At 42.8% G+C, this 17,967-nt stretch overlaps 1 protein-coding gene across 1 annotated transcript in view; it reads right to left on the bottom strand.

Annotated features, from left to right (window-relative positions):
- Nucleotides 1-397: 397 nt before the first annotated feature.
- Nucleotides 398-17,967, bottom strand: part of LOC134530044 (ubiquitin domain-containing protein 1) — a 42,551-nt gene continuing 24,981 nt past the window's right edge. The window contains exons 4-5 of the mRNA XM_063364581.1: nt 9,646-9,764; nt 398-1,445 (exon numbers count right to left, since the gene is read on the bottom strand). Coding sequence (XP_063220651.1) covers nt 1,293-1,445; nt 9,646-9,764 — 272 coding nt within the window. The 3' untranslated portion in view covers nt 398-1,292. The remainder of the gene's footprint in view (nt 1,446-9,645; nt 9,765-17,967) is intronic.

Below are 17,967 nucleotides of genomic sequence, written 5' to 3'. Positions count from 1 at the left end.
GTAAAATGATGTACATGATGTATGAAATGATAATTATCCAAAGTTATTTATAGTAAACGTGTGTATAATGTAATTATTTATTACCTTGCGATTGTGCCTTACAAAAGATAATTTATCAGACGCCAGGAGCTTATAGGGGGTATTTTTTTCTCTATTATATTTAAAATATTCATTAGTCAATGATTGTGTTCATTCCATTCTTTTACTTTTAACAGCCGTATCACTATCTAAAGTGAAATGAAGAAAACCAATCTCTGGAATACATTACTTACAACTTAAAATATGAAAGAATTCACAAGTTGAAATAAGTGTTTTAGTCCCCAAAAACAAATTGAGAAGAATGCCACTGCTGATGAAATTAGAGGTGAGAGTTGGCTATGCATGAAAAAACAATACAGTAATTGAAATAAATTTTAATAACATTTACAGCTACAAGCTATATACTTCATTCTGTGTACAGAAAAGTTATTACACTAAATAGTTAGCCATTTTCTACAGATTCTCAATGCTGATGTCTACTAGGCACAATCAACCAACAGTTTTATAAATAAATGACGTAAGATAAACCACTAGCTATAACTTAATGAAATGGACACTTTAACCAAAACAAAAAAAAATTTGTTACAAAATATTTACAAGAAACATAACACTGGCTACAAATAACTCGCAAAGTTATTGACTTTCCAATAAAAAAAATTAAGTACCCAATTTTTATAAACATCATTAAAATTTTACTAATAACTCTTCACAGATCCACTACAATCATTTCTTCCATTATCTCTCGCATTAAGTACATCAAACTATTATGATCAAACATAAAATATTATTTAAAATTAGCTCACAAATTTATGATATTTTTGTAATTAAGAATTTAAAAAATACTATCCAGTGACATGTATACATCTTAAATGGCTATATAGACAATTTATTATCTACAAATATGTTTTCACATAGTGTACATTATACAATGCAAGATTGCAACATATTGTAAAAAATATACAACGGTAATAGTGACATAAGTTATTTGTACAAGCACAATTTAGAAATTTTAAAATATCACTTACAGATGTACAAAATAAAATAAAAGTCCACAAGCAACAGAAGTGAGTGCATAATCATTATGAGAAGTTTGGGAGGGTCAATCAAAAGATTCTGGTTGAAAAGCAATTATCGTCAGTCTCGTTTCTGACAAAATTAGTAGTGAATACAAAACCCGTTTTGTTGTTAGATGAAAAATAAAACCACCTTTACGCCTTTGAATAAGTAGATGGAGAGCATGTGGCTTGTGTTCCTCAGCTGTCGGCACGAAGGGTTTGTTCGTTATTCACAATCACTTGCACGACGTATCCGGGCAGCACCTTCGCCTCCTCGATGCGAAGCTTGTCTCCCAAGAGCTTGCCCCCGAAGAACCACCGCTGCCGCGATGGCTCCAGCCCCTCCTGGCTCTGCAACCACACGTGTTCCCCAACATCACCTTTCAAAACACATTTACACTTAAATGGTCTACAATATTTATCTATTAACTAAAAACTTTGGCTTGGAAAAAAGATTTAGCTATACTTTTCCAAGGTTTTGAAGCATTTACTTTCTAAAATATATGAGAAATCAAAGAAAACTAAGGAAAATCTAAAATAAAAACTGTAAATTTAACAAATAATGGGCAATACAAAATTTAAACACCTAAAAATGTTTTGTTACACTTATCAGCTGCTTACCGCCACTTCTTGGGAGAAGAGCCACAGCTATGCTGTCACAGGGCCATTCATTGGTCAGCGGCCTTGCAGCCGTACTCATGTCAGAGTGCTACTGGGATATGGCTTATGGGCCACTACATCAATTGCATTATGGCTGTGCTGATTTACCAGAGAGCTTCTGGGTATTAGGTTTATGGGCCTAATCATCAGTGACCTCATGGTCATGACTGTGCTGATGTCACAGAGAGCTACTACGGATTAGTCCGTAACTTTGCTGCTGTGCTTATGTCACAAATTACTAATGGGGATTGGTTTATAGACCTCATTATCAGTAACCTCACGTCTGTGCTAGAAAAATCTCCCGGCGATCGAGGCTTCCACAGCCTGGGAAAAACCTGGCGCTCGGGCTATGTGTCTACAGCTCGACACAGTCATTTGAGAGTATGTCACAGAGAGCTTCTTGGAATTGGTTTATGGGTCTCATTTTCAGTGAGTGGCCTCATGGCGGTGCTGTGCTGAAATCACCGAGAGCAACTGGGGATTGGTAGATAGTCCTGTGGAAAGGGTGCTGCATTGCATCATCATGCAAGGCTTTACGTCTGGCAAGGGAAGAAAAACATTTTTGTGCATTGTGGGCCGGGTCTTTAGATTGTACTGCTGAGGGTCTGCAGTGGCAATATACTGGACAGAGCTGATTGACTGAGACTATAGCTAACTAGAGCTGGCATTCTAACAGCTGATCAGAAGTTGGAGCAAGATAACGCAAGAGACGTTTAAGATAGGTTAGGTATTTATCTCACTGTACAGTAACGCAAGCTGTTGACGTATTTATCAAAGAAGTTATTTATCATCAGAATTTAAATATAAACATCTTGCTGTACACATTCTCTAGTAATACCAATGATGCTTCTTTGTTCAGAAATTATAAATAAAGTAATTTTCTGGATCTTTATAACACCATTAAAAATTATGAGTGGTCATTTTTTTTACAGTTCTTCCAATGTTAATGATCTTGCTGATCAATTAACAAACTGTATATCCAATAAAATGAATACCTTTATACCATAAACTTCCAAAAAGACATCTAATTATTCCCTATGTTTTTGTAGTGAATTATTTCAAGCTGTAAAATCGAAGAAACACTTTCACAAACTATTTAAAAATGAAATAACTTGTACTATTATTCACAGTTATCTCATTTTCACAGATAGGTGAAATTTTTTATTTAACATGATGAAATTCAGTGGATCTAGACCATGATCAACAAATATTAAGAATAACCTCATGGCTTATGGGCCTGGTTTTGGTTTTGCCAAAATTTAAATGCAATGAATTACACATGTTTTTAAGCCATACATGTAACTATATATATAGAGAGATAGAGAGTTATATAATATATAACTATATTATAGTTTATTTCTTTAGGATCATTTAAAGACAAATGTAATATACAACTCGGCGATAGGGCTACCTACATTAACTCATCACATAATTTTTAAACAAACTTCGATGAATAGGACGAAGAAGTATTTGTGAGCAGTATTCAATTAGATCATTGAATTCTGCATTAAACTCATTTGTAATTTCTCAAATAGTCATCCTCACTATCACTGTTAAAGAACTAACCTCGTATAATATCTAGCCACTTTCTTTTCTGATGCTTGTTAGCTCCAGGTTAACCAGCTAGCCAACAGTTTATCTACGGTAAACTTTAATCGAAAGATTATCTCATAGTAAAGCATTAACTGAATGTCGTAATACTAAAATAAGAGCTATCTAGCAGTTACGTTTTAGTGTTAGGTTTACCCAAAGTTCATAAAACCGCTACTTTGACATGGTCGGGGGTATTGTAAATGAGGCGTACGAGTTTATTGGGCGCCACCGTGTCAAGGGGCACGGACCCGGCGGAGACTCTCGCCTCAGGGCGTGACTCGACCCCCTTGCTGCAGTTCTCGGCGACACCTGAACCTGGCCCGATCTCAGCGCCGGGCACGCTCTGATGATTAGATGGGTAGGTTCTTAGGGTGTCCCACACGCCAGACGTCGAGGAGGCAAACACGTGATCCGGCACTCAGACAACACGCACGTGGTAGCACTGAGCTGACTGTCACGGGCGCGTGCGCACAGATTGTCCACATGTTTAGTTACGAATCCAACTCTACAAGGTAACTCATACTCCAATAAACACTCCGCGGTACGTCCGGTTTACGTCGAGTTCAGCTCCCTCTCACCGCGATGACGAAGAAGAACTGCCGGGAAAAACATGGCTGCCGGGTAGCCTCAACAAAAGCCTCTCGCGCCATCTTTTCCAGGTCCGTGGCACTCTATCCCCCCACTACACACGCGGCGGGAGGTTTGAATGCCGTGGCTGGAGGGGACGGTGGGAGGGTACTGGCGTATCGGGCTCGGAGGCTCGGACGATGTCAACTTAATAGTTTCAGTCTTTAATTAATTTTTCCTACAGATTTTTTTTTTTAAATTTCATCTACAGGCCTAACGGACTCGATGGGCCACTTCCCTTCATGGACCTCTTCGGCCTTCCTGTCCAGATGCTTGCGTTAGCTGTGGGACAGATAACTTATGCCCTATCATAACTCTGGGCACAGCAACCACACCAGATCTTAAGCATGCAGTCACGTAGCACGGCTCAGGTGTTCTTGGCATAAGTCTCACACTGACAGATAAGATGGTTGTTTCCTGAAACGCCTATATCGTCTGGCTGTACGTCAGCCGTGTTCCCCGCACTCATCCTGTGATTGGCTGCATGCAGGGCTGATAACAGGATGCCAGTGAAGCACATTTCCCACTACACGAACATTTTCTCTACCCCGTCTTCCCTCCAACTCCTGTGCATTGTGCATTGCGAGCTCCCCCCCTCCCCATGATGCTCTAGTCCTGCAGCACCCAGTGTTTCACGATCACCCCGTGTTCTCTGGTACTAGCTCGCTTTCACGCCACCTCTTGCCCTGTTTGTCACCTAAATTCAGGTACCTAAGCCTCTATTTGGTGTTGCACGTGCCATCTTCAGCGCTCCGGGTCGATTACCATTTCTTTCTACTGCCCGAGAGGGCCTTTAATTTTGTCTCTCCTACCCCTACACAGCAGCTCGTTCGGCGGTGTTACTGAGCTCGTGCGATCTAACTACTGGTGTCTCGCTGGCAAAGTACTACGTAAACATTTAGCCTGGATGTAGTTACGGAGAAAAGGAATTCTTAATTTTTATCACGTAGAGTTTTAGTTCCTTTTCCTCATTTAATCAGAGTTTACTTTGATGCTCGGATCAGCTGGTTCCTGATGTCTTGACTACTTCCCAAGTTTACCCACTCCAGCATTAAGTAAGATCCACTGGTCTTTCCCCATAAGTTGAGACTTTAGGTGTATATTTTTGCTAGACTCTGGTCTTTTTACCCTTTTATCACTGCGCAAGGTATTCTTTTTGTGCAGTGGGGTCCTAGGCTCCGGCCTAGTCCAAGCTCCCAGTCCATCGCTCAGAATGGATTGGCTGCCAAATGTCAAGTTCCCTTGGTCCCACTGAAGTAACGTCACGGACAGACTTGCAAACTGCCGGCATGGAGCAGCTAAGTCTCCCCAATAATGAAACCTTCAGCAGCCTACTAGATTAAGTAAAACTTATAATACCATCAGCACTTAGTCCAGTGAGTGAACATAAACTGTTTTAGTATTAACATAGGAACTAATCAAAATATCCTATTACACTAGCCTATAACATGAGAATTACACTTTAAAATGTCCTTACTCTTACTACGCATTGTGTTTGTTTACTGATTATCATTTAAAGTTATACATGATGTACAACTGATCAGTTATTTAATTCCTTTTTTTAAAAAGAAATTTGGGTTAAGATATTTTATTAGTAATTTCTTTTAATACTATTATTCAAACATTCTTGTGCTTAATAATTTTTGTTGAATTCATGTTTAAACTATGAAATTTGCAACTAGTAATAACAAGATAAGAGAACAAACTAGGAGTAACCATTTTTATTTCTTAGTTTATATTTTCAAATTAGGTCCTTTATCAATAAAACCAAAACTTAAGCAATAAAATCTAGCAGGAAACTTTTTAATCTAAAATAAAAACTTTTTTCTTACAGATAATAGATAAGGCGCATAGTCTGTGATCCACATAAGTATAAAACAGTTGTATCAGATTATTATAATATAAAATTATTAAAATTTAATTGCAAAAATGGGTTTTATTTAAGTATCCATCTAAACATTTTTAAAGAAGAAACGAGTGTGTCACTTTATTTAGCACGAATTCAATTTATAATTGGCCACAATAATTTGTTTTCGGGCGAAAAGCACATCCATTCTTCTGTCTGACTTTGGAGTATAATTTCTTCCTAAATTAGATAAAATTTTCTATTTGAGTACACATTTATCATGTAGGAATTTCAAAATGCTTATTTTTATTTATGTTTTAAATATTTTAATTTTTATAATACTGACAAAAAATTTTTTTTTATAATTACTGCAATTCCAAATTTTATTTTAAATCTGTTATAAAATAAATATCCATCCAGTACCGAACTAAGAGAAAGCAAGGAATATGTAATTGAACATATAGGAGTCTGAACATTTATAAGTTTAAGCTAAAGAATAAGTATTAATCACACCGAAGGTGGATTAATTATATAGTGACAAAATGGTGAATACAAAGAAAAGCAGCTGATATAAAAATAAAAATTATACTCAAGCACTTGTGGTAGCTGATTAATAAGTGTAATGGTTATAATTATTAAATATGGACCATTTAAATAGATACCGTGTTTTCTCGTATAATCGTCGCACATTTTATTCTAAAATCAATTTTGAAAAGTAGGGGTGCGACGAATGTGCGGAAAATTTTTTTTTTGTTAGGTAAAGTCATTCATAAAAACAAAACCCGTTCATGGAAAGTATGTTTATTTAAAAAAAGGTGGAGTATACAAGAGCACGCCAAACAATCTATATTAATAATTCCTTAAACAAAAACCTTTCTTCAACTTTAAATAGAAAAAACCAAACTCTAACGCGAACGCAAGCCACTTGAACCTGACGTGAACTAACGTGTCGTAGTACACACTTGCCACGAAAGAATGTGGGCTATCAAATGTAGTTAACTCTGCACCTGACAGAGAGCGCGCTCGTTGTATGCACTCGGCGAGATATTGATATTTGACTACGTGCACGCGCTCTATACGGGAAGCAACATAACCAAACATGAATGATGCGCTGGCTACATTTTTATAAGCGGTACGCCGCGGCAACGCAGACAATCAGATAAAGAAAATTATGTTTAAAAACGTCTTTATAAGAAAATTTACACGTCAAACAACTTCTTATTTTTCTGTTAATTTATTAAGTAAGTGGTAATGACCGAATAAATATTAGATTTCTACTTTAAAATACATAGTTTTATACAGAAAAGATACCTACACAAAGCGCTCAGCATCTACTAGCGGGACCAAAAACATCAAGCGACGTTTACGCGAGAAGTTTTTCTATCCCAATTTTGACTGCCTAAAATATGGTTGCGACGTTTGCACGCGTGCGACCATTGTGCGATAAAACACGGTATTTATGTGCTGTGTGTCAAAATAAATGTACAAAATAAATGAAAATCATGAGAATGTGAAAACACTTATCAGTTATCACTAACTTAGCTTATTTACTGAACTTGCTAGAATTTTGAACAAAGGCACAGTCTAATGTTCCAAACCACTGTTTTCAATTCAACACATTTATTTTATAAGTGAGAAGTTATTTGAAAGGAACTCTTGATACATGGAAGTGCTACCATCATAAATATTATGTGCAGTTTGTGGACAGCAAGACAATAAAGTTCAATACTGTGAGAAAAAAATCACAACAGAATGGCAGCCAGGTAGAGACCAGCCAAGTGTTCCTCCCGAGAATAGTAGACGCCAGAGAGGTGTCGCAAAATCACAACCTGTTAATTAGTTGTAAATATCAAAAAATTGCAGTCATAGTCTGAGATTCATCGTACAAGCAACTGTGATCAGAGTACCAATATTATTGATCACGCCCGCCGATCTGGTAAATACAGGAGCTTGGAAACAACGATTGCTCCCGTACCACCAATGGCGGGGCAACTTTCAGTAAACTGTGACTGCTCTCAAACAAGTAAATGAAATGCAGCTTTACTTCCCTTGAAACTGTGACTGTTCCCAAACAACCAATAGTAGCACATAGAGATGGATCATAAAATCACATCTTTGAATCAGTCACAGACATCAAGTAATGGCACGACTAGCACTACAGTCAATATGGAAACTGTGATTGCTCCTACTTCATTAAACTGTGAATGCTCCCAAACCACCAATAGCTACACAGCTTCAGTTCCTGTGAAACTGTGATTGTTCTTAAACAACCAATAGCACCTTTTCTTTTACCATCTTATATATTTATTATTATTACTTTTTTTTTACTTTGTGAAAAATTGAACATTACATATTTAAACACCAATACTACTTCACTGGCCAACAGAGTACAGCTCCTGTTCCTACCACAATAAATACAGGAAAAGCTATTTTATTTGTAAATTATGATTGTAATAATATTTTATGGAGCTATTTTGCAGCATTACATAGCAATGGCAGTTGTTGACGAAGTAAAGGAAAATAATATAATATTTCAGAGGTACCTTATAATTAACATTTTTTTTTGCAATTTTTGAATTTTTATTTTTAACGTTAATTTTAGTAGTAAAACATTTTATAGTTTGGCGATATATCACTTGATTTATCATTGTTTTTATAACAAAACTTTCTTTATGCAGTATACTTTATTTATATTAATTACTATAAATTCATTAATTGGTTTCTTTATGGGTACATGTTTTCAAACAACTTGCATTCGTTAAATCAGCACATGCTGTTTACTCAATTATTACTTACACCATTAGAGCAGACACCAAGAGGTGCTTGGACTGTGATTGGATCACAGCTAGAAACCTCCACCTCTAGTGGACAATGCCTGACATAGGGCACACAGGGCTGCTCCGGTTGAGAGAGGACAGTGTGAAGAAGAGAGAAAGGGACTACGAGTGGCCTGTACACGAGAGGGAGGCAGAATGTTTCTCTGCCTCATCACCATTCTTGGAGGAAAAACTACAGGTTTCGAGGTCTTATGGGCTTTGTGCCCTAAGGCAGGTGCCAACCTTACTCAAACTTCAGGTTACGAGGCTCAAGGAAAACAAAATATGAGTCAATAATACATTTTAAATGAAAGCAAAACACCAAAAATTGATGAATGACTTGCCATACCAACCAAGACAGCAACTATAGTATGATCACCCCCCTTCCTCCCCTCCTTTTGTTAATAATATTTCAATTGACTAGAACACAAATATGTGAAAAGCAAAAAATGTAAAAAAGAAAAAAGTTAGGAAATTTTAATTTATTATCTTCTTATGAGAAAACAATAATGGAAGATACCAGATATAAACTTAACCAAATAAATTGCCAAGATAATCTTACAATTTTACACAATAAATAGAACTTAATTATCTGACACTACAAAAACCACAGATCCAGGCTTGTGGTATTTCAAAATTGTTTTCAAAGTTGAACAAAAATATTAAGTTCTTAGGCCATAGCTATGACCATTTCAACATATCCAGCTTTTTTAATATGATGAGATTGCCTTACATTTTTCTCTGATATTGTGAATTATCACACATTAACATTTAATTAATTTAAGTTTTTGTCCAAAACAGTTTAATTAAACAGACACAGTCCCCTTCAAACAATTGTATGGATCAGCATCTTCTATCAAGTCTATACCTTAAGGCTACACACACAATATATGCATAGAAATATAATGCCAAACTAATGAACATCTTAGGACACTATCATTCCCAATAATTCTCAATTTAGTAATACAATTTTTAAAATGTAAAAATCAAATTAAATAAAAAAAAATACCTGAAGTTTCTTCTTGGCCATGGCGATAGAGTCATTAGAGCAGACAGGCAACTTTACATCAACACAAGTAGATGACAGTCGCAGCTTCAACACTAGATCTGTGCCTCCATCCACCGGTTCTGCAAGACAAAAATATCACAGTAAATAACTCTCCAGCCACACACACATCTTCAGTCCAAAAACTACTGCAGGCCCAATAGCCTCACAGTAAGCCAATCTCGAAACAACCACCTCTGCAGTCCAAGAACTCTGCAGACCAAGGGCCTGAAAGTAAACCAAACTCCGGCCACACACCTCTGCAGTCCAAGAACTCTGCAGACCAAGGGCCTGAAAGTAAACCAAACTCCGGCCACACACCTCTGCAGTCCAAGAACTCTGCAGACCAAGAGCCTGAAAGTAAACCAAACTCCGGCCTCACACCTCTGCAGTCCAAGAGCCTGAAAGTAAACCAAACTCCGGCCACACACCTCTGCAGTCCAAGAACTCTGCAGACCAAGGGCCTGTAAGTAAACCAAACTCCGGCCACACACCTCTGCAGTCCAAGAACTCTGCAGACCAAGAGCCTGAAAGTAAACCAAACTCCGGCCACACACCTCTGCAGTCCAAGAACTCTGCAGACCAAGGGCCTGAAAGTAAACTAAACTCCAGCCACACACCTCTGCAGTCCAAGAACTCTGCTGACCAAGAGCCTGAAAGTAAACCAAACTCCGGCCACACACCTCTGCAGTCCAAGAACTCTGCTGACCAAGAGCCTGAAAGTAAACAAAACTCCGGCCACACACCTCTGCAGTCCAAGAGCCTGAAAGTAAACCAAACACCGGCCACACACCTCTGCAGTCCTAGAGCCTGAAAGTAAACCAAACTCCGGCCACACACCTCTGCAGTCCAAGAACTCTGCAGACCAAGAGCCTGAAAGTAAACCAAACTCCGGTCACACACCTCTGCAGTCCAAGAGCCTGAAAGTAAACCAAACTCCGGCCACACACCTCTGCAGTCCAAGAACTCTGCAGACCAAGAGCCTGAAAGTAAACCAAACTCCGGCCACACACCTTTGCAGACCAAGAGCCTGAAAGTAAACCAAACTCTGGCCACACACCTCTGCAGTCCAAGAACTCTGCAGACCAAGAGCCTCAAAGTAAACCAAACTCCGGCCACACACCTCTGCAGTCCAAGAGCCTGAAAGTAAACCAAACTCCGGCCACACACCTCTGCAGTTCAAGAGCCTGAAAGTAAACCAAACTCCGGCCACACACCTCTGCAGTCCAAGAACTCTGCAGACCAAGAGCCTGAAAGTAAACCAAACTCCGGCCTCACACCTCTGCAGTCCAAGAGCCTGAAAGTAAACCAAACTCCGGCCACACACCTCTGCAGTCCAAGAACTCTGCAGACCAAAAGCCTGAAAGTAAACCAAACTCCGGCCACACACCTCTGCAGACCAAGAGCCTGAAAGTAAACCAAACTCCGGCCACACACCTCTGCAGTCCAAGAACTCTGCAGACCAAGAGCCTCAAAGTAAACCAAACTCCGGCCACACACCTCTGCAGTCCAAGAGCCTGAAAGTAAACCAAACTCCGGCCACACACCTCTGCAGTCCAAGAACTCTGCAGACCAAGAGCCTGAAAGTAAACCAAACTCCGGCCACACACCTCTGCAGTCCATAAACTCTGCAGACCAAGAGCCTGAAAGTAAACCAAACTCCGGCCACACACCTCTGCAGTCCAAGAACTCTGCAGACCAAGGGCCTGAAAGTAAACCAAACTCCGGCCGCACACCTCTGCAGCCAAGAACTCTGCTGACCAAGAGCCTGAAAGTAAACCAAACTCCGGCCACACACCTCTGCAGTCCAAGAACTCTGCAGTCCAAGAGCCTGAAAGTAAACCAAACTCCGGCCACACACCTCTGCAGTCCAAGAACTCTGCTGACCAAGAGCCTGAAAGTAAACCAAACTCCGGCCACACACCTCTGCAGTCCAAGAACTCTGCAGTCCAAGAGCCTGAAAGTAAACAAACTCAGGCCACACACCTCTGCAGTCCAAGAGCCTGAAAGTAAACCAAACTCCGGCCACACACCTCTGCAGTCCAAGAGCCTGAAAGTAAACCAAACTCCGGCCGCACACCTCTGCAGTCCAAGAGCCTGAAAGAAAACCAAACTCCGGCCGCACACCTCTGCAGTCCAAGAGCCTGAAAGTAAACCAAACTCCGGCCACACACCTCTGCAGTCCAAGAGCCTGAAAGTAAACCAAACTCCGGCCACACACCTCTGCAGTCCAAGAGCCTGAAAGTAAACCAAACTCCGGCCGCACACCTCTGCAGTCCAAGAACTCTGCTGACCAAGAGCCTGAAAGTAAACCAAACTCCGGCCACACACCTCTGCAGTCCAAGAACTCTGCAGTCCAAGAGCCTGAAAGTAAACCAAACTCCGGCCACACACCTCTGTAATCCAAGAACTCTGCTGACCAAGAGCCTGAAAGTAAACCAAACTCGGGCCACACACCTCTACAGAACAAGAACTCTGCAGTCCAATAGCCTGAAAGTAAACCAAACTCCGGCCACACACCTCTGCAGTCCAAGAACTCTGCTGACCAAGAGCCTGAAAGTAAACCAAACTCCGGCCACACACCTCTGCAGTCCAAGAACTCTGCAGTCCAAGAGCCTGAAAGTAAACCAAACTCCGGCCACACAGCTCTGCAGTCCAAGAACTCTGCAGACCAAGAGCCTCAAAGTAAACCAAACTCCGGCCACACACCTCTGCAGTCCAAGAGCCTGAAAGTAAACCAAACTCCGGCCACACACCTCTGCAGTCCAAGAGCCTGAAAGTAAACCAAACTCCGGCCACACACCTCTGCAGTCCAAGAACTCTGCAGACCAAGAGCCTGAAAGTAAACCAAACTCCGGCCACACACCTCTGCAGTCCAAGAACTCTGCAGACCAAGGGCCTGAAAGTAAACCAAACTCCGGCCGCACACCTCTGCAGTCCAAGAACTCTGCTGACCAAGAGCCTGAAAGTAAACCAAACTCCGGCCACACACCTCTGCAGTCCAAGAGCCTCAAAGTAAACCAAACTCCGGCCACAAACCTCTGCAGTCCAAGAGCCTGAAAGTAAACCAAACTCCGGCCACACACCTCTGCAGTCCAAGATCTCTGCAGACCAAGGGCCTGAAAGTAAACCAAACTCCGGCCACACACCTCTGCAGTCCAAGAACACTGCAGACCAAGAGCCTGAAAGTAAACCAAACTCCGGCCACTCACCTCTGCAGTCCAAGAACTCTGCAGACCAAGGGCCTGAAAGTAAACCAAACTCCGGCCGCATTCCTCTGCAGTCCAAGAACTCTGCTGACCAAGAGCCTGAAAGTAAACCAAACTCCGGCCACACACCTCTGCAGTCCAAGAACTCTGCAGTCCAAGAGCCTGAAAGTAAACCAAACTCCGGCCACACACCTCTGCAGTCCAAGAACTCTGCTGACCAAGAGCCTGAAAGTAAACCAAACTCCGGCCACACACCTCTGCAGTCCAAGTACTCTGCAGTCCAAGAGCCTGAAAGTCAACCAAAACCCGACCACACACCTCTGCAGTCCAAGAGCCTGAAAGTAAACCAAACTCCGGCCACACACCTCTGCAGTCCAAGAGCCTGAAAGTAAACCAAACTCCGGCCGCACACCTCTGCAGTCCAAGAGCCTGAAAGTAAACCAAACTCCGGCCACACACCTCTGCAGTCCAAGAGCCTGAAAGTAAACCAAACTCCGGCCGCACACCTCTGCAGTCCAAGAGCCTGAAAGTAAACCAAACTCCGGCCACACACCTCTGCAGTCCAAGAGCCTGAAAGTAAACCAAACTCCGGCCACACACCTCTGCAGTCCAAGAGCCTGAAAGTAAACCAAACTCCGGCCGCACACCTCTGCAGTCCAAGAGCCTGAAAGTAAACCAAACTCCGGCCGCACACCTCTGCAGTCTAAGAACTCTGCTGACCAAGAGCCTGAAAGTAAACCAAACTCCGGCCACACACCTCTGCAGTCCAAGAACTCTGCAGACCAAGAGCCTGAAAGTAAACCAAACTCCGGCCACACACCTCTGCAGAACAAGAACTCTGCAGTCCAAGAGCCTGAAAGTAAACCAAACTCCGGCCACACACCTCTGCAGTCCAAGAACTCTGCTGACCAAGATCCTGAAAGTAAACCAAACTCCGGCCACACACCTCTGCAGTCCAAGAACTCTGCAGTCCAAGAGCCTGAAAGTAAACCAAACTCCGGCCACACACCTCTGCAGTCCAAGAGCCTGAAAGTAAACCAAACTCCGGCCACACACCTCTGCAGTCCAAGAGCCTGAAAGTAAACCAAACTCCGGCCACACACCTCTGCAGTCCAAGAGCCTGAAAGTAAACCAAACTCCGGCCACACACCTCTGCAGTCCAAGAACTCTGCAGACCAAGAGCCTGAAAGTAAACCAAACTCCGGCCACACACCTCTGCAGTCCAAGAACTCTGCAGACCAAGAGCCTGAAAGTAAACCAAACTCCGGCCACACACCTCTGCAGAACAAGAACTCTGCAGACCACGAGCCTGAAAGTAAACCAAACTCCGGCCACACACCTCTGCAGTCCAAGAACTCTGCAGACCAAGGGCCTGAAAGTAAACCAAACTCCGGCCACACACCTCTGCAGAACAAGAACTCTGCTGACCAAGAGCCTGAAAGTAAACCAAACTCCGGCCACACACCTCTGCAGTCCAAGAACTCTGCAGACCAAGGGCCTGAAAGTAAACCAAACTCCGGCCACACACCTCTGCAGTCCAAGAACTCTGCAGACCAAGGGCCTGAAAGTAAACCAAACTCCGGCCACACACCTCTGCAGAACAAGAACTCTGCAGACCAAGAGCCTGAAAGTAAACCAAACTCCGGCCACACACCTCTGCAGTCCAAGAACTCTGCAGACCAAGGGCCTGAAAGTAAACCAAACTCAGGCCACACACCTCTGCAGTCCAAGAACTCTGCTGACAAAAGCCTGAAAGTAAACCAAACTCCGGCCACACACCTCTGCAGAACAAGAACTCTGCAGACCAAGAGCCTCAAAGTAAACCAAACTCCGGCCACACACCTCTGCAGTCCAAGAGCCTGAAAGTAAACCAAACTCCGGCCACACACCTCTGCAGTCCAAGAGCCTGAAAGTAAACCAAACTCCGGCCACACACCTCTGCAGTCCAAGAGCCTGAAAGTAAACCAAACTCCGGCCACACACCTCTGCAGTCCAAGAGCCTGAAAGTAAACCAAACTCCGGCCACACACCTCTGCAGTCCAAGAGCCTGAAAGTAAACCAAACTCCGGCCACACACCTCTGCAGTCCAAGAGCCTGAAAGTAAACCAAACTCCGGCCACACACCTCTGCAGTCCAAGAGCCTGAAAGTAAACCAAACTCCGGCCACACACCTCTGCAGTCCAAGAGCCTGAAAGTAAACCAAACTCCGGCCACACACCTCTGCAGAACAAGAACTCTGCAGACCAAGAGCCTGAAAGTAAACCAAACTCCGGCCACTCACCTCTGCAGTCCAAGAACTCTGCAGACCAAGGGCCTGAAAGTAAACCAAACTCCTGCCACACACCTCTGCAGTCCAAGAACTCTGCTGACCAAGAGCCTGAAAGTAAACCAAACTCCGGCCACACACCTCTGCAGAACAAGAACTCTGCAGTCCAAGAGCCTAAAAGTAAACCAAACTCCGGCCACACACCTCTGCAGTCCAAGAACTCTGCTGACCAAGAGCCTGAAAGTAAACCAAACTCCGGCCACACACCTCTGCAGTCCAAGAACTCTGCAGTCCAAGAGCCTGAAAGTTAACCAAACTCCGGCCACACACCTCAGCAGTCCAAGAGCCTGAAAGTAAACCAAACTCCGGCCACACACCTCTGCAGTCCAAGAGCCTGAAAGTAAACCAAACTCCGGCCACACACCTCTGCAGTCCAAGAACTCTGCTGACCAAGAGCCTGAAAGTAAACCAAACTCCGGCCACACACCTCTGCAGTCCAAGAACTCTGCAGACCAAGAGCCTGAAAGTAAACCAAACTCCGGCCACACACCTCTGCAGTCCAAGAACTCTGCAGACCAAGAGCCTGAAAGTAAACCAAACTCCGGCCACACACCTCTGCAGTCCAAGAACTCTGCAGACCAAGAGCCTGAAAGTAAACCAAACTCCGGCCACACACCTCTGCAGTCCAAGAACTCTGCAGACCAAGGGCCTGAAAGTAAACCATACTCCGGCCACACACCTCTGCAGTCCAAGAACTCTGCAGACCAAGAGCCTGAAAGTAAACCAAACTCCGGCCACACACCTCTGCAGTCCAAGAACTCTGCAGACCAAGAGCCTGAAAGTAAACCAAACTCCGGCCACACACCTCTGCAGAACAAGAACTCTGCAGACCAAGAGCCTGAAAGTAAACCAAACTCCGGCCACACACCTCTGCAGTCCAAGAACTCTGCAGACCAAGGGCCTGAAAGTAAACCAAACTCCGGCCACACACCTCTGCAGAACAAGAACTCTGCTGACCAAGAGCCTGAAAGTAAACCAAACTCCGGCCACACACCTCTGCAGTCCAAGAACTCTGCAGACCAAGGGCCTGAAAGTAAACCAAACTCCGGCCACACACCTCTGCAGTCCAAGAACTCTGCAGACCAAGGGCCTGAAAGTAAACCAAACTCCGGCCACACACCTCTGCAGTCCAAGAACTCTGCTGACCAAGAGCCTGAAAGTAAACCAAACTCCGGCCACACACCTCTGCAGTCCAAGAACTCTGCTGACCAAGAGCCTGAAAGTAAACCAAACTCCGGCCACACACCTCTGCAGTCCAAGAACTCTGCAGACCAAGAGCCTCAAAGTAATCCAAACTCCGGCCACACACCTCTGCAGTCCAAGAGCCTCAAAGTAAACCAAAGTCCGGCCACACACCTCTGCAGTCCAAGAGCCTGAAAGTAAACCAAACTCCGGCCACACACCTCTGCAGTCCAAGAGCCTGAAAGTAAACCAAACTCCGGCCACACACCTCTGCAGAACAAGAACTCTGCAGACCAAGAGCCTGAAAGTAAACCAAACTCCGGCCACACACCTCTGCAGTCCAAGAACTCTGCAGACCAAGGGCCTGAAAGTAAACCAAACTCCGGCCACACACCTCTGCAGTCCAAGAACTCTGCTGACCAAGAGCCAGAAAGTAAACCAAACTCCGGCCACACACCTCTGCAGTCCAAGAACTCTGCTGACCAAGAGCCTGAAAGTAAACCAAACTCCGGCCACACACCTCTGCAGTCCAAGAACTCTGCAGACCAAGAGCCTCAAAGTAAACCAAACTCCGGCCACACACCTCTGCAGTCCAAGAGCCTGAAAGTAAACCAAACTCCGGCCACACACCTCTGCAGTCCAAGAACTCTGCAGACCAAGAGCCTCAAAGTAAACCAAACTCCGACCACACACCTCTGCAGAACAAGAGCCTCAAAGTAAACCAAACTCCGGCCACACACCTCTTCAGTCCGAAAACTCTGCAGGCAATGTGTTGTTTAAACTGTGTTTCCGCTACCACCGTCAAAATTCTGTTTGCATATCAGGCTCTTTCTCTTGTAACTCTGTCTTTTGAATTTGTTTGCTTAATCATACAGTATGAACCTATGATCGGAACCTCTGCATTGAATCAGTCCGATTTTTCATCTAAGCCTTACGATTAATTTAACTCCTTTCTTGGCGTGCACGAATAAATTCCATATAAAAAGATGTTGAATAATTTTGCTCCTATATTTTCCTTGTCTTAAAATGACTTATTCAGCTATGTTTTGACACGCAATTAATATTCACATCTGGATCTGTGGATTGTGTATTCCCTACTAATTCTAGTCATTTAGCAAGCTTTTATTACTGTTGATGTCAATTTCAATTTTTTTTTCATTATATTAAAACAGATGTTTTCGAAAAGTTTATTTTAATACCTGTCTTGTCAATATAGTATTTTGTCTGAGCTAGTACAGTGACTTGCCTTAAAGTAATTTGTAGTTTTACTACACCCGCAAACATGTCTAACATCTTTTGTGTGTAATTTTTGGCAATTTTTTTTGAAGTTATACTTCTAATGCGACTTCTAACAAGGTTGCGTTAAACGTTTAACGCTACCATGGAGAATATTACGCTACCATGGAGAATTATTTGCATGCAATTAAAAACTATTTTTTAATGATGCCAAAGAAGTACAACTTCTCACGCGCGTACCTAAGTACATGCACCCATTTTTTGATTGGATGTCAAACTATTCAATATAAAATTTTGTGTCACTGAGTTTATTTAAACCCTGGTTCTTGAATC

This window comes from Bacillus rossius, chromosome 3 (genome assembly GCF_032445375.1).
Source record: "Bacillus rossius redtenbacheri isolate Brsri chromosome 3, Brsri_v3, whole genome shotgun sequence".
Classification (NCBI taxonomy): domain Eukaryota; kingdom Metazoa; phylum Arthropoda; class Insecta; order Phasmatodea; family Bacillidae; genus Bacillus; species Bacillus rossius.
This window is presented reverse-complemented; position numbering and strand designations above follow the sequence as displayed.